The sequence below is a fragment of the Hypanus sabinus genome, chromosome 3, assembly GCF_030144855.1.
Source record: "Hypanus sabinus isolate sHypSab1 chromosome 3, sHypSab1.hap1, whole genome shotgun sequence".
Lineage (NCBI taxonomy): Eukaryota > Metazoa > Chordata > Chondrichthyes > Myliobatiformes > Dasyatidae > Hypanus > Hypanus sabinus.
In genome coordinates this window covers 82,798,629-82,824,070 of record NC_082708.1, presented here as the reverse complement: position 1 = coordinate 82,824,070, position 25,442 = coordinate 82,798,629, and the positions used below count along the sequence as shown (strand labels likewise).

General features: G+C 37.8%; 1 protein-coding gene across 1 annotated transcript in view; it reads left to right on the top strand.

Annotated features, from left to right (window-relative positions):
- sugt1 (SGT1 homolog, MIS12 kinetochore complex assembly cochaperone) overlaps positions 1-20,941 on the top strand; it is a 167,814-nt gene extending 146,873 nt beyond the window's left edge. Inside the window, exons 12-13 of the mRNA XM_059964741.1 lie at positions 9,376-9,557; positions 18,524-20,941. Of these exons, the coding sequence (XP_059820724.1) occupies positions 9,376-9,557; positions 18,524-18,625 (284 nt within the window). The 3' untranslated portion in view covers positions 18,626-20,941. The remainder of the gene's footprint in view (positions 1-9,375; positions 9,558-18,523) is intronic.
- The last annotated feature ends 4,501 nt before the right edge of the window (positions 20,942-25,442 follow it).

Sequence of the window (25,442 nt, the reverse complement as noted above, 5' to 3'; positions counted from 1 at the left end):
CTTCTCTTCCTACTGATTTAGTTAAATTCATTAAACAGTTATCCAGTCCTATTGTCAAGCACACATTACGAATTTGGTTTCAATTTTGTAAGTTTTTTACTCTGAAAAACTTTGTTCTAGATAGCCCTATCTTACTTAACTTTTTTAAACCTTCTTTGACAGATCAAGCTTTTAGCATATGGAAAAGGAAAGGTATAATATGTTTTCGAGATCTTTTTTTTGAAGGTAGTTTGATGTCTTTCGACCAACTTTCCAACAAATTTAAGTTACCTAAATCTAATTTTTTTAGATACTTACAAATCAGAAATTTTTTACATAAAGTTCTACCATCCTTCCCCAATTCAACTTTGATAGATTTTTCAGATATGATTTTTACCTTGAATCCTTGTCAGAAGGGATTAGTGGCTCTTATTTATAATATGATTATGAAAATACAACCAGAAATATCAGGTAGAATTAAACAAGAATGGGAAAAAGAACTTCAATACAATATATCAACAGAAAAATGGGAAAAAATTTTACAAATGGTTAATTCTTCTTCTATATGTGCTAAACATGCTTTAATACAATTTAAGGTTGTACATAGAGCCCATATGTCTAAAGATAAACTTGCTCGATTCTATTCTCATATTAACCCTCAATGTGACAGATGTCATTTAGATGTGGCCTCATTGACCCACATGTTTTGGTCATGTCCCACTTTACATGACTATTGGAAGGACATATTTGCTCAATTTGGAATATTGATTTACAACCTCATTTTATTACTGTAATTTTTGGTATACCAAATGAGGATGGTAACCGGTTTTCCCCTTCAATTAGACAAATGATCGCCTTTGCAACATTAATGGCCAGAAGGTCTATATTACAAAATTGGAAAGAAGTAAACCCTCCTACCACGTTTCAGTGGTTCTCTCAAACTATTTCTTGTCTGAGCTTAGAAAAAATTCGAAGTACTATTTTCGATTCATCAGTTAAATTTGAAGAAACTTGGGGACCGTTCATTCGACATTTTCATATGAACTAATTTGATCTCTTCCGGACCTTTTCTCTTTTTATTCTTGTTCTGGTATGGAGTTCCGGAGTTTTTGACACTATCATATATATATATAAACTGTTATTATTGCCCATGTTAGTTTAGTTTAGGTTTTTTTTTAATATATATTTTTTTCTTGCATTTTTAATTTTTTTTTTCTTTTGATGATTATTCTTGTTTTTTTTCATGTATAATTAATATAGGTTACATTGATTAATGTACTATTTTTCTTTTGCTGATATTTTAATAAGATATTGTTATTCTATTACTAATTTAACTAAGTCTAATGTACCTATTCAATTTCACAATATGTTTTTTTTTATATATGAAATTCAATAAAAAGATTGAAAAAGAAAGAAAAAGAGAATGTTGGCTGGACATGAAAAAGGCTGTTCACTCTCAGTTGCCATGCAATCTGACCAAACTTGGGCAGTTTTGTAAAGAGAAATGGAGAAAAATTGCAGTGATGGGTACCTATCCACACAAACTCGAGGCTGTAGTTGCTGCTAAAGGTGTACCTATTCAATACTGACTTGAAGGAAGTGAATACTTATGCAAACAATTATTTTGTATTACTTATGTGTAATTAGTTTAGATCACTTTGTAGAGAATTGTTTTCACTTTGACACGAAATAATCTTTTTCTGTTGATCAGTATCAAAAAAGCCAAATTAAAAGCACAGTTAGTTATAATTCAAAAGGAGCTGGAGAGGAATTTGGAAGGAAAGAATTAGCACAGAGTTAGTATGACCCTATAGGCCAAATGTCTTCCTTCCATGCTATAGCTTTTCTTTGATTTTTTTTCTTGGAAGTGACATAGTGCTATGATTTTTAAATCAAGATAACCCAATGAAGAATCAGGCCAAGAACTTGCTTCATCTGTTTTAAATTTATCCTGCTTGGCAAGGTAGTAATAACACACAACACACCCAAATCAGATGATATCCTGGTATGGAGTAAAGTTTGCAGACGTGGACCAAGTGCTGGGAATTTAACCAATACAATCTGGAAGTAAGCCCATAAGACATAGGAGCAGAATTGGGCCATTTGGCAATCCTGCTCTGACGTTCCATCATAGCTGATCCTGGATCCCACTCAACCCCATGCACTTGCTTTAAGTATACCGGTGGACTTGGCATCGACTGCAGTCTTTGGCAGAGCATTCCACAGATTCACTACTCTCTGACTAAAACAAAAATCCCTCCTTACCTCTGTTCTAAAAGGTTGCCCCTCAATTTTGAGGCTGTGCCCCCTAGTTCAGGATACCCCAGCCATAGGAAACATCCTGTCCACACCCACCCTATCTTGTCCTTTCAGTATTTCGGTAGGTTTCAATGAGATTCCTCATCCCCACTCCTCATGTTCTTCTAAATTCCAATGAGGATGGGCCCAAAGCTGCCGAACACTCCTCATATGTTAACAGCTTCGTTCCTAGATTCATCCTCGTGAACTTCCCCTGGACTCTATGGGGCTCAAAACTGTTCACTATGCTCCTAGCGTGACCTTGACTAGTGTCTTATAACCTTCAGCATTGTCTCCTTGCTTTTATATTCTATTCCTCTTGAAATATATGCCAACATTTCATTCGCCTTCCTTACCACAGACTCACCTGTAAATTAATCTTATGGGAGTCTTCTACGAGGACTCCGAAGTCCCTTTACACCTCTGATGTTTGAATATTACCCTCATTTAGATAATAGTCTGCACTATTGTTCATTTTACCAAAATGCATTATCATACATTTCTCAATACTGTATTCCATCTGCCACTTATAGTCAAAGTCCTGCTGCAATCACATTGCTTCCACAGCACTACCTACCTCTTCACCTATCTTTGTATCATCTGCAAACTTTTCACAAGGCCATCAATTCCATTATCTATATCATTGACAAACAATATGAAAAGTAGTGGTCCCAACACTGACTCCTTAGGAATACCACTAGTCACTGGCAGTCAACCAGAAAAGGCCCCTTTAATCCCACTCGCTGCCTTTTGCCTGTCAGTCATTCTTCTATCCATGCCAGTTTTTTTCATTTAATGCTGTCGGATTTTATCTTGTTAAGTAGCTTCATGTGTGGCACCTTATGAAATGCCTTTTGAAAATTGAAGTAAGTACCATCCACTGCCTCTTGTTACTTCCTAGAAGACTAACAGATTTGTCAGGCAAGATTTCCCTTTACAGAAACCATGCGGACTTTGACTTCTTTATTATTAGTCTCCAAGTACCCCGAAACCTTATCCTTAATAATAGACTTACAACACTTCCTAACCACTGAGGTTAGGCTAACTGGCCTATAATATCCTTTCTTTTGCCTTCCTCACTTCTTAAAGAGTGGAGTGACATTTGCAGTTTCCCAGTCCTCCATGACCATGTTGGAATCAAATGATTCTTTAAAGATCATGACCAGTGCATCTCTTTTCTCTTCAGATGTAGTCCATCTGGTGCAGGTGACTTACCCACCTTAAAACCTTTCAGATTGCCTTGCATATTTTCCTTTGTAATACCAATGGCACTCACTCCTGTTCCCTAACACACACAGACCTCTGGAGTACTGCTAGTGTCTTCCACAGTGAAGATTGATGCAAAGTACTCATTAAGTTCATTGCCATTTTTGTCCCCCATTACCACCTCACCAGCATTATTTTTCATTGATCTAACATCAACTCCCACCTCCCTTTTACTCTTCATATAACTTAAAAAATTATTGTCCTGCTTTAAATTATTGGCAAGTTTGCCTTCATATTTCATCTTTTTCCTCCTTATAGCTTTTTTAGTTGCCTTTTGTTGGATTTTAAAAGCTTCCCAATCACCCAACTTCCCACTCACTTTTGTTACTTTATATGCCCTTTCCTTGGGTTTTATGCAGTCCTTAACTTCCCTTGTCAACCGTGTTTGCCTACCTCTGCCATTTGAGAACCACTGCTTCTGTGAGAACTGCGCATTGTAAACTATTCCCAGAAACTTCAGCCACCTCTGCTTTGCCATTGTCCCCACCATTATCACCAGGGCAAGCTCTTCTCTCACGTCTCTGTAATCCCCTTTGTTCGAATACTACTGATAGATGTGACCTGTGCTTCTCAAATTGCAGAATGAATTCAGTCATATTATAATCACTGCCTCCTAATAGTTCTTTTATATTAAGCTTCTTAATAAAATCTTGGTTATTACACAATACACAATCTAAGATAGCTTTTCCCCTAGTAGGCTCAAGCACAAACTGCTCTAAAAAAGCCATCATGTAGGCATTCAGCAAATTCTCTCTCTTGCAATCTGACACCAACCCTATTTTACCAATCCCTTTGCATATTGAAGTCCTTCTTTGCAATTGTGTCATTTTATTAAAATGCCTTTTCCAGCTCCCTTTGCAATCTCAACGCACATCTTGGATGCTATTTGGAGGCTATTTATGATTCACATAATGTGTTTTTTTACCGTTGCAGTTTGTTAACTTCACCCACAAAGATTCAACATTCTCTGACCCATTGTCATCTCTCTCTAAATGTGTAATTCCATCTCTTACCAACAGAGCCTCAGTTCAGCCTATGCCTTTGTGCCTGCCTTTTCAATACACAATATATCGTTTGGTGTTAAGCTCCAAACTATGGTCTTCTTTCAACCATGGCTCAGTGATGCTCACAACGTCATCCGAAAGATCTCTAATTGTGTCACAAGTTCATCCACCTTATTCTGAATACTGCATTTAAGTACAGCACCTTCAGTCCTGCATTCTTTGCCCTCTTGAATTTTGCCTCTGTGGTGCAATTTAACTCTTTGCCCTGTCTGCATTTGTAACTAATCATTGCCTTGTAACTAATCCTTCCTTACATTCATGTTATACTCATCATCTACCTGTAAACCTGCTGACTCATTCTCAGCTCTAGCATCCTGGTTCCCATCCTTCTGCCATATTTGTTCTAACCAGCTCTAGTAAACCTGCCCGCACGAATATCGATCCCCCTCAGACTCAAGTGACACCCGTCCCTTTTGTACAGATCACTCCTGCCCCAGAAGAGTTCCCAGTTATTCAGAAATCAGAATCCTTGCCCCTGCTCCAAATCTTCAGCCATGCATTTATCTGCCACTTCATTCTATTCCTATCCTCACTGTCATGTGGTACAGGTAGCAATCCGGAGGTTACTACCCTCAGCTTCCTTCCTAACTCCTTTTTTCTGTCTTCAGGACCTCATCCTTTTCATTCCCTATGCAGATGGCACCAAGAGGTACCACGACTTCTGGCTGCTCACCCTCCCTTTTCAGGATGTTGTGGACGAGTTCAGAAATATCGCAGACCCTGGCACCTGGGAGCTAAAGTACCATTTGTGTTTCTTTTTCACGTCCACAGAATCACCCGTCTGTCACGTTGAGTATAGAGTCCCCTATTACTGCTGCCATCTTGTTCAGTTTCCTACCCTTTTGAGCCACAGGGCCAGATACATTGCCATCAGGTAGGACCCCCCACCCCCAACAGTACTCAAAATGGAGTATTTATTGTTGAGGGAGACGGCCACAAAGGTGTTCTCCACTATCTGGCATTCTCCATTCCCTCTCCTGACAGTCACCCATTTATCTGTCTCCTGTAGCCTTGGGGTGATTACCTCCCTGTAGCTCCTGTCTGTCACCTCTTCATTTTCCCAAACAAGCTGAAGGTCTTTGAGCTGAAGCTCGAGTTCCTTTACACAGTCTCTAGGGATCTGCATCACGTTGTACCTGGTGCAGCTGTGACCATCGGAGTGCCTGGTAGTCTCCCTGATATTTCACATCTGACACCCAGGACAGAACACTGGCTCTGTAGACGTACCCCCTATTCTCTCAAGAATTAAATAAGAAATACGAAGTGAAAATTTCTGTGGCAGATAGATTAGTGAGGATGGGCCAAGCAAGCCTATCATTTTAAGTGCCTTATAGAAGTATTCAGCCCCTAACCATTTGTACAACCATGGATTTTGATCAAGTTAAAGTGGTGCTAGAAAGATTGTGAACCCTGTAGAATTTTCTCTATTTCTGCAGAAATATGACCTAAAATATGATCATACCTTAAAGCAATGTCCTAACACTAGATAGAGGACTCAATAACACCAAAAATGATTCTTGTTCATTTATTTATTGAGAAAAAATGATTCAATATTACATGTATTTGTTGGAATAAGTATTTGAACCTCTTGGGTGCTGGCTTCTCCAAAAACTATTTGGAGTCAGGTGTTACAATCAATGAGATGAGATTGGAAGTGTGGGTTGTAGAGGTGCCCTGCACTATAAAAATGACACACAAAGTTAGGTTGCTGACAGAACCTGTTCTTCTCAAGAAAGATCTGTTTATCTGCTCCATGCCTCAATCAAAACAACTTTCAGGTGATCTTAGAAGAATAATTGTAGAGATGCATGAAGCTGGAAAAGACCACAAAACCAATTCTAAAGACCTTGTGTTCATTAGTTGGCAGTACGAGAAATTGTCTACCAACGGAGAGAAAAGAGCACTGCATACCAACACCTCATCCCAACTGTGAAGCATCGTAGAAGGAGCATCATGGTTTGGTGCTTCTTCCTTGCCATTCTTGTATAAATCCTCACTTTGTGCAAGGCCTTAGAGATTATGGAGCCATGAACTTCGTCTCCAGTTGCAGCCACTGACTTCTGCAGCTCACTCAGAGTGACTTGGCATTTTAGCAGCCTCTCTTAAAAGTTCCATTCTTCGCTGGCAACTAAGTTTAGAGGCATGGCCTGACCTAGGCAGTGTGGCTGTGGTTTCATATTTTTTCCACCTTTTCACAACAGACTGCACTGAGCATCTACGTATGTTCAGTGCCTTTGAGATGGTCCTGTACCCTTCACCAGATTTGCACCTCCCTATTGTCATTTCCCTGACTTGTATTAAATGCTCTTTTGTTTTCATTTTGGGTTTGGTGTGTTGAAAATCCAATGTATTGATGGTCCTTACAGAGAGAGGGGTATTTTATTCTTATGAATTTTTTGAAAACTCCAATTTTCTACATCAACAATTTGGGTGAGTTGGTAAGGTAATATATTGCACCTGAGGCAAGTTATAGTATAGTTATTACATGGGGGAAAAGTACCTTTTCAGCTTCAATTTTGTTTTTTGACTTCAGTAAATTGTTGACATATTTTGGATTTTTAAGTTTAGAAAATGAGACAGTAAAATGTGAAAATAAATGTGGGGGCTGAATACTGTTTTCAAAGCTTTGTATATTTATTTCAACCATTTCCTCGAGCTTAATCTAGCAATATTTACTTCCTTAATTTTTTTTTAAAAGAGCTGTTAGTGAGTCACTCTTCATGTCATTGAAAGACCCTTTTCAATTAATTTTATGCCCTTCTAGGTTCCTTAAGGTTGTTAGAGCTTTGGGGTGGGAATGGGGATAAGCTCCCACTAATTAAATGCTCCCAATGGTTTGCATCTCAAATAGTCTCTGACAACCAAGTTCAGCTTTGGTTCACATTTGGTTTAGCTACTTAGCCCAGCGGAACTATTTCTACTGACAGGAGAACGGGCAAAGGTAGTTACTGGTATCTTAAAACCAGCCACTTCTGCCAAACGGGACTCTTCAGCCATGGTAGGCAGCTCATCTAGAAGGAAAACTCTGATCTCAAACTTGCTCTGCCTTGCGGCTATACTCACTTATGGGGAAGGCTTCGGGAGTAAATCCCGAGGAAAAATTTGGGCTTTTGAATCCCCAATGTCACTGGTCCCAAAATATATTGGTCTCTGTTGTTCCCTTGGATTCATCCGCTATGTAGACTGGGAGCCTGTTACATGGGCAGCAGCTTGCTCTCCATATCGTACTGCCCTGGATTGTGTTTCATGTTGACAGCTGGGATGCAGTATCCATGGTTGACGTCAACCAATGAGGTGCCTCATCCCCTTCTAATTGTTCTTTATATTAGAGAGTAATGAATGAATTGCCTAGGAAAGGCAGTAAGTGAGTATCAGCAGAAAGCTTATACTTGCATGTCTTTGATATGATAAGATAATGCCTCATGCCCAGAATTGAAATTGAAATTGAAATTCCTCTGTGCCCCTAATTCCTGAAGGACAGGATATACATGGGCTCGATGATGGAGGAGCCTAAATAATGCCTAAAAGGTGCTTTACTTAATTTGACTTTTTTCCTTGATTGTTCTGAGTGGTTTCCCCAGTTTTTGTGTTTCTATAAGTGGATCTGGAGGCTTGACTACACTGGGTGGCCTTTATTTCTGATGTACCATGGTTTTTGTTTTTCCTTGCAATATTTTTATATCAACTTCATATCTTACTAGTTTGATAATCACAAAATTATTTCATCGGAATCAGTTTTAATATCAACATAGTGATCATAGGTTCATTGTCCATTCAGAAATCTGATTACAGAGGGGAAGACGCTATTGCTAAAACATTGAGTGTGTGCCTTAAGGCTTGCCCGCAATGAGAAGAGGTTGTGTCTTGGATGATGAGGCTCCTTAATGATGGATGCCTCCTTTTTGAGGCATCGCCTTTTGAAAATGTCCTCAGTGCTGGGGAGGCCAGTGCCCATTAGGGACTTGTCTGAGTTTACAAATTTTTGCACCTTATGCAACCATTTAGAATGCTCTCCACAGTACATCTTTAGAAATTGGCATGGCTTTACTGACATACCAAGCCTCAAACTCCTAATGAAATGCAGCTGCTGCCATGCCTTCTTTGTTATTGCATCAATATGTTGAACCGGGCTAAATCTTCAGAGATGTTTACACCCAGGAACCTGAAACTGCTCACCCTTTCCTGTGCTGATCCCTCATTGAGGACTGGTGTGTGTTTCTTCAACTTCTCCTTCCTGAAGTCCATAATCAATTTCTTGGTTTTATCGATGTTGAGTACAAGGTGGTTGTTGTGACATCACTCAACCAGCTGATCTATCTTCCCTGTACATAAAATGGCCAGTCAAATAAAGATGGCATTTTCCTTCCCTAAAATTTGCTTAAAGGTCTCAATATTATTTAAGCAACATGCAAAATGTTGGAAGAACTCAGCAAGCCAGACAGCATCTATGGAAAAAAGCACTGTCAACATTTTTGTGTGTGTTGCTCAGATTTCCAGCATCTGCCAATTTTCTCTTGTTTGGAGCAAGATTATTTATTTGTATTTATTTAATTTTTTGAATTTTAAAGTACCTTCTACACTGGTGGGCTTTAAGTCAACTACAGACTTTCATTTGCAATTCTGTACTACTGGTCAGGTGGTGTACTGTATTCACTGTTATTCTGTGCTTATTTTTTTAAATGCTATTTGTTGAAGACAGTAATATTCAGATTATTTGGATTACTGTAATTACCCCTTAATTTAGTTTGGAAATTATCTATAATTTTAGAGCAGCCTCAACCATATCCATCCTCTTCTCACTACACAAAGAATTGGGATAAATTGGTAATGGAGATAAAAAAGGAAGAGAATGAAGAAAAACCAGAAGGAGATGCTGCTCTAAACCAGCTTTTTCAGAAGATTTATGCAGATGGGTCTGATGAAGTAAAGCGTGCTATGAACAAGTCATTTGTAAGTATTACACACTTGTTACTATTTCATTTTAAAGGTTTTTTAATATGTGACAGAATATATTTATTGTTAGGTAAGTAAATGAAAAGTTTATAGCAGACATTTTAACATCGTTCCAAATCTTCAGAACTTACAAATAGAAATACAGTGTATTCTGGTTAATTGGGACATACCAGGGCCAGTACGTTTTGGTCCAATTAAGCGGCTGCCCAATTATCCAAAGTTTCATGGAAATAGTTAAAAAGGTATTAAAAAAAAGACTTACTACTGTTTCACTGAATAACAAATTATGTCTTTAAATGAAATACAAAACAAATTAGAACACTACCAATATTACTACAGTAATATAAAATTGTAGGTTACCAACAGATAAATTCAGCAGATGTACACTGGCATAGTACACGATTGATAAAACTATCCATTAATGGCTCCTTAAAGAATCCAGATCTAGTACTTTTCCTAATAATTAACAATTTATTTTTATCAGTTCCTGACAGACAGTATTTGAACAACACAACACAGTTAAGCAATCCAATGTTTTCTTTCAACCTTATGTTACGTATCCCGTAACTGGATAACTCACCAGCAAAGATAGAGAGGTCCGTTGGAGTCTGATGGCACTATTCTTGAACGTTTTATTCATAAAGGGGGCACAAAATTAAGGTTAAACCAAACATTCAGAACATATACATTGGCAAAACTCAATCTAAAGCGCGGGTATAGCAATAATCATCATTAAGAAATAATCTTAACTGTTGTCTAGGGGATAATATATTGTCCGTTGGAAATATAAAAGTCACTCATAAGTCTGCAGGCGTCAGACTTTTTGGGGAATCGCTGGGTTTCACGTGTTTCAGAGAGAGTGAGGAGAAACGGGAAAACTTGCCCGGGTCTTTGACGAAGCAACACTGTTGAATCAGGGGAGCGTTGTTTCCCTGTTATTAGTTCGAAGTCCTTCTCGGTATTATCAGCCACCTGCTCCCCAGGCAGAGAAGTTACGGAGCGCACGTGGCTTTTGACTGGCTTCCAGCTATCACGGGAGTGTTGAACGATCAAGTCCTTCTGGTGTGTCTTTCTGGGGTACCGCCTTCTGCAGTCCCCTTTTATCTTGACTTGCAGAGTTGTAGATGTCCATCAAAGTAGGGTGATGCAATCCCCACCCAGTTGTTACATAGCAGGGTCATGCCCTCAGCACAGGTGTCTCTAAGAGCCCTGGCCAAAACCATTACATTGTCTCTCATTTGCCTGGGTCCGAGACCCGAATTAATAGTGCTCTTGCGATTCTCCGGAAGGAGGGGGCTGCTCCCGCTCCTTCGGCCCCTCAGAGCTGTGGTACATTAATAACACTTATTAGCAAAGGAAAACATCCAGTGTGGCATGATAATAAAGACCTCTTTCATCAGCATTTTAGTTATTATCTGCACATAATTTTTGAGGCAGGTTAGGGAGTTTTGTAGATTTCCATGTTTCTGCACTTAGAGCATCAGCGCTACCTTTCTTGCTGTGTGCTTTCTTGAATTTAATGTGGTGCCTACATATCCATCAAGACAATCAACCATTTGTTGTTTTAAAATCTTGGTGACCCAGCTTCTTAGCTAGTTCCACCTACCTGCTTTTTAACTTTGGTCCACTGACATGCACACCTCATTCAGGTATAATGGAAAACCATTGATTGAAGGCCACTTCAATATCTGGATCCTCACCTTCTTTATGCTTTCATTTTTGGGATGTTCCCTGTTGTCCCTCTCATAATGCTCATTTTTCTCGCTAATGTATCAAATGTGCAGTTGTAGATTTTGGCAGTCCAGTTATCTCTGCAACTGATGGTGAGTAATGTTAAGCAGATGGCTTTTAATTTGGTCAAGTAGAGTAATTTTTTTTGGGTACTGTCAAATCTTTTTGTGGCAAAGTTCTCAAAAAAATCCCCCAAAAAGATAAAAACAAAATGATCAGAAATCACTGCTTTTTGAATTGGTATCTGTCAGCCCAAATGGCTAGCATAACAGAAGTACACACAACTTAAGCAACTTTTTGCTGTAAGTTCGGTGTAGTCTAATGGCCACACAAATGCACGTGACAGATTATCTTCTACCCCAAATAATTGGCATAGTGTCGCAAATAAATGAAGGGAATCCTGGCTATTTTTTTGACCTGTTTTTGTTCTGTAAGAGTTGTCCCAAATAAGCAGCTGCCCTGATTAACCAAAACCCAATTAGCGAGAATCCACTATATTTTGGAATTAATGTACTACTTGGTGTTTGATGAAATATGCACGAATAAATCACCAATTATCCTAATTTCCTTATTCCTAGAAGTACCAAAATACATAAAATGCATAAATGAGCAATCTAATTTGTTTTAACTTGTTGAAAATCACTCTGTACAATTGTGATGTCCTGACCAGTTTACTTTTGAATCAGCTGTTAATGTGAATTTGTAATTATACATGCAAAAGTCATTTTCTTTTTTTAAAAAATCACAATAATGTGATTTGTCCTTTTAACTTGGCCTTGGCTCCCTATTATTTACTCCAATTCCCATCCAGAAATCGCTGCAAGTAAGAGGCCCACTTCTCTTATTAATTAGTTATATTACAATTATTAATATATTCTCTGATTAATTATAGTTGTACATGTCGTTGTTTTCTTGGATTTAATTTAGATACGTTCCATTTCACTGGTTTTCCCCAGTCAAATTTGCTTAGTCTTTCTTGAAAGAGCATTAATGGTACCTCATTTCCAAATCACAACCTAGCTGACTTTCTTGGTCAAGTAATGTGGCTTGGAATTGCAATATATTGAATGAAAATATTCTTCAATGTGATTTAAGAGTAAATCTACCCATAAATATTTTCTGCTCTGTTTGTATGATTAAAGATTTTCCCTGTTATAATTTCCTTTTGCAGTTTGTTCAAATTTTGTTAATTTCCCAATCTGCAGTTTAAGTCATTATGCATTCATTATAGTATTACCATCTGGAATAGTTGCAGAGTGAAAATGCATAACTTTGGATGCTTTTCATGACTACAGCTCTGTATATAGTACTATGATCCCTTCAAAACTAATCAATAAGCTCCAATAACAACACACACACACACAAAATGCTGGTAGAACACAGCAGGCTAGGCAGCATCTACAGGGAGAAGCGATGTCGACGTTTATAAGCTCCAATACTTGGGTCTCAATACTTCCTTGTGCAAGTGAATTCTCAATTTCCTTACTGAAGAACCCAGTCAGTTTGGATTGACAACAACAATACAGTTGCACCACAAAGCAGGTTGTTTAGCCACCCGCTCTACTCACTTTACACTTACAGTTGCAAGAAAATTTTTGTGAACTCTTTGCAATTACCTGGTTTTCTACATTAATTACTCCTAAAATGTGATCTGATTTTCACCTAAGTCACAATAGCAGACAAACGCTATTTGCCTAAACTAATAACACACAAAGAATTATACTTCCCATGTCTTAATTGAACATATTGTTTAATCATTCACACTCCGGGCTGGAAAAAGTATGTGAACCCTTGTATTTAATAACTGCTAGAACCTTTAGCAGCAATAACCTCCATCAAACATTTCCTATAGCTGCTGGTCAGACTTGCACAATGACAAGGGGAAATTAGAGCATTCCTCCATACAAAACTGTTTTAGTTCATCAGTAGTTCACATCTCAATTGGGTTAAGGTCTGGACTCAGAATTGGCTATTCCAAACATGAATTTTCTTCTTTTTAAACCATTCTGTTGTTGATTTACTCTTGTGTTTTGGATCATTGTCTGTTGCATCATCCAACTTCTATTAACATTCAGATGACAAGCTGCTACCCTGACATTCTCCTGTAAAATGTCTTGAAACAATTTTCAGTTCATTGTTCCTTACTGGAACAAATTACAGGAACACAATTTCCTCATAATCCAATATTATTTTTACTAGGTGATATTGAAGGGATAAAACTGAAACTCAAACTAAATAAGTATCAGAAAGAATTTATAAAAATTGCACTGGCAGTAGCCAAAAAAGCTATTGCAGTTACTTGGAAATCGGATACACATTTAAGTATAGATTCTTGGAAGAAAGAAATCTATGGTTGTATTCCATTAGAAAAAATTACTTATAATTTAAGAGATAAATATGAAACATTTTTGAAAATTTGGAGCCCTTATTTACAAAAGACAGGATTAAATATATAGATGCTTTGAAGATGAAACAATTGGTTATTAGGGGAAAGAAATAAATATACATATTAAAATTATTACGAATTCCATGGAGCATGTGGAGATCTTCCAACCACCAGGCATTCTTTCTTTCTTTCTTTCTTTCTTTCTTTTTTTTTCTATAGGGCAGTTAGGGGGGAGGGGTTAAGGGGAGGGGGTATGGGTTATATACATTGTTTTTTCATACTTTGTAATCATTTAAAAATACAATAAAAAAAGTTTAAAAAAAAAGTTCATTGTTCCTTGAACAATTGCAAGCTGTCCAGTCCCTGAAGAAATAAAGCAGTCCCAAACCATAATGCTTCTTGGACCATGCTTCACAGTTGAGATGAGGTTTTGGTGCCCTTTTTCCTCCAAACATAGTGTGCACTTCTGCCAAAAAGTTCAACTTTTGTCTCATCTGTCCACAGAACATTGTCTCAAAAGCGTTGTGAAACATCCAGTTGGTCTTTTGGAAATGTGAGACGTGCAGCACTTTATTTTGGAGAGCAGTGGTTTCCTCCATGGTGTCCTTCCATAAACACTTTTCTTGTTCACAATTCTTGATCCATTCTCTTACTGTGGACTGATGAACAGTCAAGTCTTTAGAAATGCTTTTGTAGCCTTTTCCAACTTTGTGCATTTCTACAATTCTTCTAAGGCCCTAAACAAGATCTTTCTGGAGAAGAGCAGGCTCTGTCAGCAACCTGACTGTGTGTCATTTTTATAGGGCAGGGTAACTCTACAACCTGGAACTCCTGATTCCAAATAGCTTTTGTAGAAGGCATTACTCTGGAGGTTCACATACTTTTTTGAACCTAGACTGCGATTGTTTAAATGGTGTACTCAGTGTTGATGAGAAGTACAACTGTTTGTGTGTTATTTATGCAGATTGTGTTTGACTATTATTGCGACTTAGATGAAGATCGGACCACATTTTATAAATAATTAATGCAGAAAACTAGGTAATTGCAAAGAGTTCACAAACTTTTTCTTGTAACTGTTTAACTGTAGGGCTAAGCGCAACTCCAAGGCCATATTTAAATTTGTTAATGACACCACTGTCATTGGCCAAATCAGAGGTGGTGACAAATCAACGTAAAGGAGGGAAATTGAAAATCTGGCTGTCACAAGCTGTCACTCAGTATCAGCTGATACTGGCCACAGGAGGAAGATATTCATCAGCCAGTCCTCATAGGGTAATTAGAGGTGGAGAGGGTCATCAACTTTAAATTCCTTGGCATTATCAGTTCAGAGGGTCTGTCTTGGGTCCAGCACATAAGAACCATTATAAATAAAGCATGGCAGTGCCTCTAGTTTGTGAAGATTCAGCATGTCATCTAAAACTTCGACAAACTTCTATAGGTGTGTACTGGGGAAGTATTATGACTGGTTGCTTCACAGCCTGGTATGGAAACACCAATGCCCTTGCATGGAAAAGGCTACAAAAAGTAGTGGATACAGCCTATGGTAACGCCTTCCTCACCATTGAGCACATCTACAAGGAGCACTGTTGCAGGAAAGCAATATCCATCCGGAACCAGCGCTGCCATCAGGAAAGAGGTACAGGAGGCTCAGCACCAGAGGGGATAACACTGAACTATTCCCACAACCTGTAGCCACACTTTCAAGGACTTTTCATATCATGATCTCAATATTTATTGCTTATTATTTATTATTATTTTGCTTGTTTTAGTATTTGCACAATTTGTTGTCGTTTGCAAACTTTTTTTGGTCTTGTGCAGCTGATTCTGTTGTTTTTCTTTGTATTTACTGTGAATGCCCGCAAGGAAATTAATCTCAGGATTGTAAATGCGGTCATTTATGTACCTTGATAATAAATTTACTTAGAACTTTGAAACAATCCTGTCCCTTAGTTCAGATCAGTGGAATTCAGGCTAGATCACCTTTTTCATTCTCGTTTATATGTTACCTATAGTTAACGTTGCAATTTTTGTTTCATTTCTGAAATTTTATACCCCTACATAAGCCAATTTTCACTTACACATTAGATACAAAGTTAAAATTCAAGCTCACAGTAAATGGATTATCGAAGTACATATACAGTGTTTTGTAAAAGTATTCAGCCTCAACCCTTGTTCACAGAAGCGAGTATTGCAACCTGGAATTTTGATCAATTTAACTAACATTTTTTATCTGTGCTTTTTTTTCACCAGAGTAAACCCCAAAAAATGGAAAACTGTAAAACATGAGAAACAAAAATACAAAAACCGAAATATCAGCAGTTCAAAAGGAATCACCTCCCTTTGTTAAGTACTTAGTTAAACCACCTCTCACAGCCAGTTATCTTTTTGGATAAATCTCCTATTAGCTTTGCATAATATGATGGATCAAGATTTACCCATTTCTCCTTGCAAAATTGGTCAAGCTATGTCAGGTTAGTTGGGGAGCAGCAGTGGACAGCAGACTTGATGTCTTGCCAGAAGTGTTTGATTGGGCTGTAGGGATTCTAACTGGGCCACTGAAAGACTTTTTTTCATTTGAGGCCACTCCATGGTTGCTCTGGGAGTGTGCTTTGGGTCGTTTTATTGCTGAAGGATGAACTTCCTCCCCAGTTTAAGCTTTCTAGCAGAGGCTAGCTGTTTTTTTAAAATCTAAAATCTCTCTCTGTATTTAGCAGCATTTATCTTCCCATCAATCCTGACCAGTTTCCAGTCCCTGCTGTGAAAAGCATGGCACTGCCTCCATTGTAGATTACTGTGGGGATGGTGTTAACTGGGTGGTGTGCAGTATTAGATTTACGCTACATGTATCACTATGTGTCGAGACCAAAAGTTCCAGTTCAGTCTCATCCGACCACAAAACCTCCTTTCATATCTTTTCAGTATCTTCTAAGTGATAATTTGCAATGTCTTTATAGGCAAGGATATGTGGTGTTTTTTTAGCTAGAGCATCTCCCTAGTCACTGTTCCATAAATACCCTTTTTGTGCTAGGCTTTTGAGATTTTGGAGCTATGAACTTCATCTCCAGTTGCAGCTACTGACTTCTGCAGCTCACTCAGCATGACCATAGTAGATTCTCTTACAAGTGCCATTCTTCTCCAGTGATCTCCAGAGTTTAGAGGGGCAGCCTGACCTAGGCAGTGCAGCTGTGGTTTTATATTTTTTTCTACTTTTTCACTATGTACTAAGCTCTGAGGTATGTTCAGTGCCTTTGAGATGGTCTTGTACCTTTCCCCAGATATTATAATTTCCCTGACTTGTCTTGAATGTTTTTTATTCATTTTGGTTTAGTGTGTTGAAAATCCACCATAGTGTTGGACCTTACAGAGAGAGAGTTTATTTATTCTAATGAATTCATTGAAAACAGTTGGTTCTTGAATTTTCTAAGTCAACAGATTGGGTGTGTTGGTAAGGGAATGTGGATTTTCCACCTGAGGAAAGGTTGTGTCTTAATTGCAAAGGGGATGAATACTTTTTCAGTCTGATAATTTTGGTTTTAAATTTTTAGGGAAGTGTTGACAGGATTTGGAATTTTTCTTTTAACTTGACATAATGCACAATGTTTTGTAGATTTGCTCATAAAATCCTACTTCAATATATTTTATATTTAGAAAATCAGACAGTAAAATGCAAAAAATGGTAGAGAGCCGAATACTTTTTCAAGACGCTGTATTGTCACTATGTACAACTCTGAAATTTGTTTTCTTGCGGGCATACTCAGTAAATCTAAGAACCATAGTAAAATCAATGAATGGACGCACCCAACAGGACAGACAATCCGCCAATGTGCAAAAGACAACTAACTGGAAATGTCAAAGAAAAAATAGAAATAATAACAATAATAAATAAAATAAATGTTAAGAACATGACATGAAGAGTCATTGAAAGTGAGACCATAGGTTGTGGGAACAGTTCGGTAATGGGGCAAGTGAAGTTATCTCCACTGGTTCATGAGCCTGCTAGTTGAGATGTAATAACTGTTTCTGAACCTGTTGGTGAGTCCTGAAGCTCCTGTACCACCTTCTGAATGACAGCAGCAAGTAGAGTGCATGACCAGGTTGGAGGGGGTACTTAATGGTGGGGAGGACTTTACCCATAATGGACTGGGCTGTATCCACTACTTTTTGTAGGGTTCTCCATTCAAGGGCATTGGTGTTTCCATAGAATTTACAAAATTTTTCGACCTGATGAGATTTATTCCAATGATTTATTTCATGCACATGAATTTTAACTTTTTTTTTAGTTTGAATTTCCCCTTCATTGCCATCTCAATGTTTAACTTAATCTTCTTGTTCACCTTTGTCTTTTTAACTGCTTGATAAGCGAAGCTCACTTTCCTTTCTAAGCAACCTACCCAATTCATGATTTTTTTCTATGATTATTAATTTTTTTCACATGGCTTCAATTAACTTTCCTACAAAAATTTATGTATTTCTATTTGATTCTAAATCAGCTCTTTCAATTCTACAGATCTCAATTTTTTTCCTAACCTATCCTAGGCACCATTTCAAAACGTGTATGTTCAGTGTTCTTCTTGGAACAACTATAGTGTCAGGATGTGGATCATACTGCTCTGTGTGTCACTGTTTTCATTGGATCCCTGATTTCTGGCTTTTGAATTTTTTTTTTCCTTCTGGCACTTGGGATATCTGATTATCAGAGAAGTTAATAACTATCTATATCTAAGCTGCTATTTTTCCATTGCACATCTTTTCATCCTGATTTTATAACAAACATTTTTTTGCCATTTTTGAGAGATGTGTCTTTGAAACCAAAGTTAACATTTGCTTTTTCCTGTTGTCTTTGTAGACTGAATCTGGAGGCACTGTTCTGAGCACAAATTGGACAGAAGTAGGCAAAAAGACAGTGGCTGTGAATCCCCCAGATGATATGGAGTGGAAGAAACTTTGAAGACTGATTTTTTTGTTGTTGTCATTTTCCACGATTAATTCAACTTTAAGCGCATACAAATCTTATGTTTGTTCCAGCACTGATGTACTTGTCTTTTGCCTTAGCGTTAGATGATCTTTGCATGGATTGGATGCATTCTCTAGTCTAACAATAGTATTAGAATAAATTAAAGATGTTTTCTTTACAGTTTTGGTTTTGATTTTAAAAGATGTGAATTGTTTCCTACCACAGAATAAATTGACTATATATCTATAAATGTTGTTGTTATGTGTGTGAATAGTGCTATGTCAGTCTAATCATCTAGTTTTTCTTACGGAGTTGCAACAGAATTTTTAAACACGATACATCCTGACAATGATACTCCAATCCAAATCAAACTGGCATTGTTACACAATTGCTATCTTATGTTTAAAATAATGTGATATTTTTTAATTATTAAATGAAAGGTTGGTTAGGTAAAACCAAAAGTAAAAATAATATAAAATATTCAATATTTTGAATTGAATGCGGTGGATTCTATTTTATTGGGACCAATATATTTTGGCCCAATTAAGTGGTTCCCTCAATTAGCCAAAGTTTCATGAAAATAGTTAAAAAAGACAAACTACTGTTTAACTGACTAGTAATACATTATATTTTTAAATGAACAAATTAGAACACTGTCAATACTACTTCAGTACTATAAAACTCTGTATTAGTTCCTAAAACTTATTGACAGAGAAATTGACTGTAAAAAAAAACAAAATCAGTGCAGACACCTTGTGCAATTAATGGACTGCTTTCAAAGAATGCTATCGACGATTGCACCGTCCAGATTTTCATTATAACATGCAAGATGATTATCAATACCTTCAGATTCTTCATAGTCCTAACTTATTGAAGTAGTGAAATTGTTTAATTTTCACTCTCAGCCATTTCTGACATCTCCAAAGCAATGCACACAAAATGCTGGAGGAATTAAGCTGGTCAGGCAGCATCAATGCAAAAGAATAAACAGCCAATATTTTGGGCTAAGACCCTCAATCAGGAAGCCTGGATGCTTGAAATCTCGACGAGCAAAATAGTTCCGAATTGTCTTTATATTGCTCACCACCTGTCAGTGACAAAATTAACTACTTTTTGAGCACAAGTGCAATGGTCACATGCTAGTTAGAAACTGGTTGGCAACAATCTCCTGTCCCAATTAAGCAGCATAATGTCCCAAATAAATGAAGGAAATTGTGGCTATTTTCTAATTAATTTTTGTTCTTTGTGCTGTCTCAAATAAGTGGCTGTCTTGATTATCAGGAATAAGCTGTATTTTCTGATGAAGTGTTTTTAATGAGATTTTGATTTGGTTACTTGTGCTTCATTTTTGCATTCCAGGTTTGTTGACGAAAGTTAATACATTTACAATGTCTATGTGCTTTTTTTCATGTTTTCATTTATAATCCAGTAGAAAATCTTGAGAACTTAGAGATTATTTTCTGTTTTGGCTATTATTTGTAATGTGTTAAGCCATGGTAATTTAATTAAGATTTCTATTTATCATAGTTTCTAAAATAAGGAGAAAACATGCAAATTATGCATGTTCCTCAAGATTTACAGCATCTGCAGAATATAGTGTTTATGTTACGCTAGATGGCCATTCAGTAAGATCATGGCTGATTCAGTCATGATCTCAACACTGCTTGCCCATGCTCTTCCTCTACCCACTGACTTAACTGTTTAAATATCTGTAGGTCACCTCCTTGAATATATTCAATGACTTCCTCTGTACAAATCTTGAAGGTAGAGGATTTCAGAGATTTATAACCCTCTGAAAGGCTAAATTCCTCCTCATCTCTAAAATAGGAAGTCCCTGAAACTGCCTTCTTTGGAAGCTAGGAGAAACATCCTCCCAGTAGTCACCCTGTTAATCCTCCTCAGAATCTTCCTTGCATTAAAAAAAACTTTTTTATATACTTCAGTGACAGTAGTCCGAACTTAGCTCAAACCCATTTTTTTGGGAACGTCATTCAGCCAAATAACCTTCTGTATACTGCCTCCTTTGGAAGCACATTATTTCTTAAATATGGAGACCAAAACTCCATGCAATGTTGTAGGTTCGGTCTCATAAGCATCCTGTGATGTTTCAAAATTTTCCTAGTCAATAATAATTATCCACAGCAGTGAACATAGTAGGGGCAAGGGGTAGGCCTTTTAAGCCTGTTCTTCTATTTAGTATCATTCAAATTCATTGATTCCTCCTCACCAGATTCTCTGTTTTGCCTAAAATTTTTGGGAGACTCTTTGTATCCTTTTTGATGATTGAATAAAGCCTTGAATTTAATTGGACTGACATTTCCTTGTAACTGATTACAAAATTGTTTTTAATGGTCCTACTTTTAATATTTTGCTCCTCACATATCTATAAAAGGTTTTGCAGTTCTCCTCCTCCTAAACAATTCATCCTCTTGCTGAATTTTAACTAGCTCCCTATTCTTGAGTCTGCCTCTTTACCAGCATGCACAGTTGAAGCTGCCTCTTTGCCTCAATGTTGTATATGTTCATCCTTTATGTCCTTTCTTCAATCGCAAGACGCAGCGTATCCTGTTGTCCCCTGGACTTAATGCTTAGCATTGTATGCGATCCAACACACAATGCGAATGATTGTCTTGGATGTTTTTATTGTGGTCACAAGACCTTGTTGGACATTAGCAATGAAAATGCAAGTTGGGTTCACTGATGCACTGGCAAGACCAACAGCTGCATGGCCTCAGTTGTTGTGTGACCCAGACCGTCATGTTGTGGTGTCACTAGCTGCAGCTGCTTTGAAGAGATGCCGGTGGCAGTGTGGGAGGGACAGCAAAGGGATCTGTGGGTCTCCTGCCATCACTGCTGCACTCCAGTGTTAGCTCAGTGGAAGACAGACTGGACCAGGACAACATTCCATGCACCATCAATCTACAGGACATGCTACTCATAGATTTAGGCTATATTTTGTTTGTGGCTGTATGCTTCTCTGCTTTCATAACTACATGTGCTGTGTGCTGTTGGCCCAGGAAGAATGATGCTTCATTTGACTGTATTCTTGTATATAGTTGAATTATAATTGAAATTGAACTTCATTTGGCTTTTTAAAATTAATTAAAATAATCCTCTTGTGATCGTAGTGTAGTGGTAAAACGCAACAATTACGGCTCGGGGTTTTATGGAGTTTGGTGTTCAATTCCTTTGCCATTCTGTAAGGAATCTCTTCATCCTCTCCATGAAATGCATGGGTTTTCTCCCACAGTCCAAATAGTTACCTGATATGTTAATTGTATGTGTGTGCACCTTAACTCCTGGTGGAGTCATTGGGGTGCCGTCATGACAAGCTTTTTGCACTGATCTCTTTGGTGATTGCTCATCGTACTTCGTGTTTTGGGCATCTAAACCCTGGCAGAGCTCATCCCTCTCCGGGTTTTTTTTTTACGAGGTCGAGTTGCTAGCTCAACACTCAACCCAGGCATGGATGGAGAGTGTGCAAGGGAGCAAACCAGATTCGAACTTGGGACCTCTTGCCCCAAAGTCCAGTGCTGATGCCCCTATGCCACCAACTGGCAAGTTAATTGGTCATTGGGTAAATTGTCCCATGATATGGATAGGGTTAATCAGGGTTGTGCAGTTGCTAGAAAGGCATGGCTCAAAGTGCCCGAAGGCCCTACTCCACAGTCTATTGCTAAATGCATAAAATATGGTAATATCAGCAGTTTCTTTGGAAGTCGATGGTTAATTCACCTTTCCACCAAAAAGAACTGAACAATTATAATTCTTTCATATGTTCTTCAAATGTTTGTTATTGCTTATCAGCTGTCAACTCATAAGTAACATTCCCCAAATTGTCAAGGCCAATTTGTATCTCAACCCTTCACAGTTTCAAGATTCATAGATTCAAGACTAATTTCTCAGAATCCACTCTCATTCCATCTGAATGAAAAATTCTATCATGTTACAATGGCCAACTTTTCACTATTTGCTATACCTGCACACTATTTGTGTTGGTATATTAAGATCTCCATGCCCTTCATGTTACAACCTTGCAGTGTTACAGTACTTAATCAGATTTTTAATTCTTCCTTACAAACTGAATAATACATTTTCTTAAATTTTAGTCCATCTGCCAACATCTAGGCTACTAAAGTAACCTATCTTTACCCCTTTCCTGGCTCCTTCCAACTTAGTAGCTCACTATTTTACATCGTTAGTAAATTTATCTGTAATACATTTACATCTTCATTTATCATTAATATAGATTATAAAAAGCAGAGGGCCCAGTTTACCATTGGCTACTAAGTTAATGAAAAAAAATGGTTCCTGGGGCAGGATGGCTCAAAGGGCTGGAAGAATGTACTCCATGTTGTATCACTAAATTAGCTACTTTCCTATCCATGGCAATATATTATCTGCAACTCTTTACCATCTTATTTTTGGTTTTAATTTTTTGGTGTAGTTTCAAATGAAATCCATAAAATCTATCACATCAGCCAATTTTTCTACTTTATCTGTCCTGATTCATCTTGAAATAAATCTAACAAATTTGGTGAATGCAATTTTCCTTCCAGCAAATCATGTTCATTGTCTAATGATTTTCCAAATATCCTGTTATTACCTTCTTAATTGCAGCATTTTGCTCAATGACAGCTCTTCAGCCACTTATTTCTTTATTCCATTTTCTTGAATAGTGATGTTTCATTTTCAGTAATTATCGGGGACATTTCTGAAATCAAAAAATTTGTTTGGAGAGTTGATGCTAAGATTCCGCCGGACATTGAAAACTATGACAGGTTTCTATCACTGTGTGGTGCAGAGTATGTTGACTAGATGCATCATGGCCTGGTATGGAAATGCCAATGCCCTTGAATGGAAAATCCTGTAAAAAGAAGTGGATACAGCCCAATCCATCACGGGTAAAGCCCTTCCCGCCACTGAGCATATCAACCTGAAACGTTGTCACAGGAAAGCAGTATCCTTCAACAGTGACCCTCCACCACCCAGGTCATGCTCTCGCTGCTGCCATCAGGAAGAAGGTACAGGAGCCTCGGGACTTACATACCAGGTTCAGAAATAGTCATTACCCCTCAACCATCAGGCTCTTGAACCAAAGCAGGCAACTTCACTAGCCCCATCATTGAAATGTGCCCACAACCTATGGTCTTACTTTCAAGGACTCGTAATGTTCTTGATATTTATTGCTATTTCTTTTTTTTTGTATTTGTGCAGTTGTATTTTGTACATTGGTAGAATGCCCAAGTTGGTGTGGTGTTACATTGGTTCTGTTATAGTAATTATTCTATTATAGATTATGTCTGCAAGGAAATGAATCTCAGGGTAGTATATGGTGACATACATGTACTTTGATAATAAATTAACTTTGAAGTTTGGTTGATTAGAAACAAATCATCCATAATCTCTAGCCACTTCATTTAAGGTCCTCAAATGCATGTCATCCAACATCCAAAGGAATATATCAGCTGTTAGTTTGCCTAGTGCTGTATTATTTCTTTCTCTGGTGATAGCAATGGTTTTCACTTCATCCTTCTCTACAAATCCTTATCTATGATTGGGCCTTTTTAAATTGTTTTACTACCACTAATACTAATCCAAAATAATTATTTTGAATAATTGCTGTCTGCTTTTTATCTATATTTCAATGTTTCGTGCTCAAAGTAACCAATGCTAAGCTACGATCTCCTATTATATATGCAAGTTAAAGCCACTAATGTCTGCCTTGTCTGAATTGCTGGTTCACTTTCATATCTTCTCTGCTTTTTTTGTATTTTATGAGTCATGTTAGCAACTATTGTATCTCCTTTACAATAACATTGGAGAGAGATAGGAACCAACAATTTAGAAAAGTGTTTAATTGGAGTAAGGGGAATTATGAGGCTATCAGGCAGGAAATTGGAAGCTTAAATTGGGAACAGATGTTCTCAGGGAAAAGTACAGAAGAAATGTGGCAAATGTTCAGGGGATATTTGTGTGAAGTTCTGCATAGGTACGTTCCAATGAGACAGGGAAAGGATGGTAGGGTACAGGAATCATGGTGTACAAAAGCTGTAATAAATCTAGTCAAGAAGAAAAGCTTACAAAATGTTCAGAGAGCTAGGCAATGTTGGAGATGTCAAAGATTATAAGGCTAACAGGAAAGAGCTTAAAAAGGAAATTAAGAGAGCCAGAAAGGGCCATGAGAAGGCCTTGGCGGCCAGGATTAAGGAAAACCCCCAAGGCATTCTACAAGTATGTGAAAAGGATAAGATGTGGAAGAATATGACTTATCACATGTGACAATGGGGAAAGTGTGTATGGAACTAGAGGAATTAGTAGAGGTACTTGATGGATACTTAAGTATTCACTACGGAAAAGGATTTTGGTGATTGTAGTGATGACTTGCAGCAGACTGTAAAGATTGAGCATGTAGATATTAAGAAAGAGGATGTGCTGGAGCTTCTGGAAAGCATCAAATTGAATAAGTCGCAGGGACCAGATGAGATGTACCCCAGTCTACAGTGGGCGGCAAGGGAGGAGATTGCTGAGCCTCTGGCGATTATCTTTGAATCATCAATGGGGACAGGAGAGGTTCTGGAGGATTGGAGGGTTCCCTTATTCAAGAAAGGGAGTAGAGATGGCCCAAGAAGTTATAGACCAGTGAGTCTTACTTAAGTGGTTAGTAAGTTGATGGAGAAGATCCTGAAAGGCAGGATTTATGAACATTTGGAGATGTATAATATGATTAGGAATAGTCAGCATGGCTTTGTCAAGGGCAGGTCATGCCTTACGAGCCTGATTGAATTTTTTGAGGATGTGACTAAATACA